We start from the raw sequence: 3,506 nt of genomic DNA on the forward strand, positions 1-3,506 counted from the left end.
TGAGAGTGAGCGCGGTGAGTGTGAGCGCGGTGACAGTGAGCGCGGTGAGTGAGCGCGGTGAGAGTGAGTGAGGAGCCTGGAGCCCCCGAGCTGGGAGAGTCTGGGTCTCCGGTGAGCACATCGTCTCCCTGCTGCAGCTTTCCAGTCGGGTTCCCGGGGAAGTGCTGATGTGCAGAAACATCCTGACATCTGGTGAGGTGCCCGGTGCGCTCTATGGAAATGGTTGTATTTGCCTGGAGATGTTGGTGCCCAGGGTCTAACAGGGAGGCCATCTGGGTCAGGGGGTGAGACAAATTGGCCAAGTGCCCAGGCTGGCTTTCATGTTGATTTGTGTCCAATTCAGCCTTTTCTGGCAAGTTTGGAAGCTGAATATTAAAGCAACAATTTTGGTTATTAACCAATGAAGCATTTCGCAGACAATAGAGTCATACAGCACGGAAACAGACCATTCAGCCCAACCTGTCCATGCTGACCATAATTCCCAAACTAAACTAGTCCCATCTGCCTGTTCCTGGCTCATGTCCCTCCAAATCCTTTCCTATTCATGTCCTTATCCAAATGTCTTTTACACATTTGTAATCGTACTTCCTCCGGAAGCTCATTCCACACACAAACCACCCTGCGTGTAAACAATTTGCCCCTCATGTCTTTTTAAAATCTCTCTTCTCTCGCCTTAAAAATGAGTCCCCAGTCCTGAAATCCCCCATTCTAGGGAAAGGACAACCTCTCTATCTAACCCCCTCATGATTTTATAAACCTCCATCAGGTCAACTCTTGACCTGCTACGCTCCGGTGATAAAGGTCCCAATGTGTCCAGCCCTTCTTTCTCAATCCAACCTTCCACACCCGGCACCATCCTGGGAAATCCATTCCAAACCCTCTCCAGCTTCATAATTTCCTTCCGATAACTGGGTGACCAGAACTGGACAGAGTATTCCAGAAGAGACCTCACCAATGTCCTGTACAACCTCAACTCTTACACTCAAAGGCAATGAAGGCAAGTGAGCTAATCACCTTCTTAACCACTCTGTCTACATATAAAGCAACTTGAAAGAATATTATGTCCCTGAAACTGTTGGTCTCTCTGTCCTACAACACTTCCCAAGGCCCTGCAACGAACTGTGTACATTCTGCCCATCTTTGTTTTACCAAAATGCATAGTCCCCTTTAATTGGCAGCGTGATGGTGCCAAGCAAGAACCTCAACGTCCCAATTGTCAAAATAACACAGAATGAGGCAAAGTCTTTCTTGAACAGAGATGGGTCTCCATGCCCACTTGTGCCAATATCACTCAACCCCCTTGAAGATCCTGCTGAGAGTGTCAGGCGTGGTGAACAAGTCATAGCGGACCCTTCACGCTGACCTGGTTTCTCTCTCTGCACAGATACTGCCCGACCTGCTGAGTTTCTCCAGCACACTTATATCTCACACTTCCCGGCTGCCTCTCCTGCCTTCCCCCTGCCCCAGGCCAAACATGGGGCTCCAGAGCCAGAGTGAACATGGTCGGCTATTACACGGCCCTCTGGGCAATTGGGGTGGGCAGTCAACCTCACAAACTTTCAGCTGGATCCCATTGACAAAGTTACCTCACCTCTTCAGGGCAGTCACTTGCTACCAGGGTAACTAGCTCCAGTTCCAGGTAAGCCAGTCCGTTTCCTTGTTGACATTCCCATCACCCTCAGCGGTCAGCTCTGCACACTGCGTTTTATTCCCTTGCCCCTGACAATCCAGGAAGAAAGCCTTCCAAAACAATCCCTCCTTCAGCCCCCACCCTGTCCCGTCTTTCACAATTATTCTCAGGAACTTTCAACTGATGAGTTGTAACGAGAAGTATATATTAACTTGATACCCACCCCCACCTCGAAAATCCCAAGACGTTCAGAAGCGAGGTCAAATTTCCACTATTTTTGTATTTTCAGTCACATTCTTTACCTTGTGGCTTTTTTTTTTGCTCAGCATTGGTCCCCATAGCAACACCAGCTGGTAGTTATGGTAACCGCCTGCATTGGTCAAATCGAGGAGTTCACAACTTCATCACGCATTGAAGGGACCACATCACGAGAAGATCACCGTAGCAACACTCCCAGGTAGTTATTTCTGTTTTTCCCCTCCTTCACCAACTGCCCTCACCCACTAAACCTCACAATCGTTAACCAGACTCCCAGCGTTAGACCAAGTAACAGGAGTAGGCCATTCAGCCCATCGAGTCTGCATCCCCCATTCAATGAGATCATGGCTGATAATCCTCAACTCCCCTTTCCTGCCTTTTCCCCATGACCCTCGATTCCCTTCCTGATTAACAATCTCTCTCTCTCTGAGTCTTGAACATCCTCAGTGACCCAGCCTCGACAGCCCTCCGTGGTAAAGGATTCCACAGATTCACTCCCCTCGGAGAGAGGAAATTCCTCCTCATCTCGGTCGTCAACTACCTCATTCTGAGTCGATGTCCTCTGGGTCCCAGAAAAGGGGAAATGACCTTTCGGCGTTCCCGCCCCTGTCAAGTCCCTTAAGAATCTCGTCTGTTTCAATTCGGTGGCCTCTGATTTTTCTAAACTCCGACGAGTACAGGCCCAACCTCACCACCCTCTCCTCATCAGACAGTCCCCTCAGACCTGGGATCGGTCGAGTGAAACTTCTCTGGACAGGCTCCCCTTAGATAATGGGCCCAAAACTGTTCACAGTATTCCAGCTGGCGTCTGAGTAGTGCCCTGTGTCATTATAACAAGACCGTACACTCTCTATTGTTAACTCCATTCCCTTTGAAGTTTAAGCCAATGTCCCATCTACCTTCCCCGCTGATCTAGCTCACTAGTGTCCTGTGATTTATGGGAAGCCCCCCCCCTTGTAGCTGCAGCATTTCCCCATTTAAACTATATTTTTCTCTATTCTCCCTGCCAAGTGCACATTTACCACAATGTGGAGGTGTCGGTGTTAGAATGGGGTGGACAAAGGCAGAGCCAAGATGAGAGTGTGGCGCTGGAAAAGCCCAGCAGGTCAGGCAGCATCCGAGGAGCAGGAGAATCGACGTTTCGGGCAAAAGCCCTTCATCAGGAAGTCACGCACCTCCAGGTTCCAGTCCGACAGGTTTGGGGGATATGACAAGCTTTCGGGGCGCTATCCCCTTGGTCAGGTGAGGCAGAGGGAAGGGCACAGTCACAGAACGTGCGCACTATCCTCCACTTTACCTGACCAAGGGGATAGCGCCCTGATAGCTTGTCATTTCCCCCAAACCTGTCGGACTGGAACCTGGAGGTGTGTGACCCTCTCACATTTACCCACACAATATCCCACCTGCCAAAGGTTTACTCACTTACCCACCCACCCTGTCATTATCCCTGTCCCCTCACCCCCTGCCACCCTCCCCAATGGGTCTGTCCCCTCTAACCCCCAGGGATCTGTCCCCTTACCAACTCCCCCCATGGCTCTGTTCCCACTCACCCCCAATGGGTCTCCCCCTCACACCTGCATCCCCCCCACAGGTCTGTTCCCCCTCACGCACCAGGGAT

The 3,506-nt window shown here is 50.7% G+C and overlaps 1 protein-coding gene across 1 annotated transcript in view; it reads left to right on the top strand.

Annotated features, from left to right (window-relative positions):
• Positions 1 to 2,091, top strand: part of LOC122548321 (arf-GAP with Rho-GAP domain, ANK repeat and PH domain-containing protein 1-like) — a 121,892-nt gene extending 119,801 nt beyond the window's left edge. The window contains exon 26 of the mRNA XM_043686853.1: positions 1,972 to 2,091. Coding sequence (XP_043542788.1) covers positions 1,972 to 2,091 — 120 coding nt within the window. The remainder of the gene's footprint in view (positions 1 to 1,971) is intronic.
• Positions 2,092 to 3,506: the final 1,415 nt, after the last annotated feature.

Source organism: Chiloscyllium plagiosum, unplaced genomic scaffold, assembly GCF_004010195.1.
Source record: "Chiloscyllium plagiosum isolate BGI_BamShark_2017 unplaced genomic scaffold, ASM401019v2 scaf_57, whole genome shotgun sequence".
NCBI lineage: Eukaryota > Metazoa > Chordata > Chondrichthyes > Orectolobiformes > Hemiscylliidae > Chiloscyllium > Chiloscyllium plagiosum.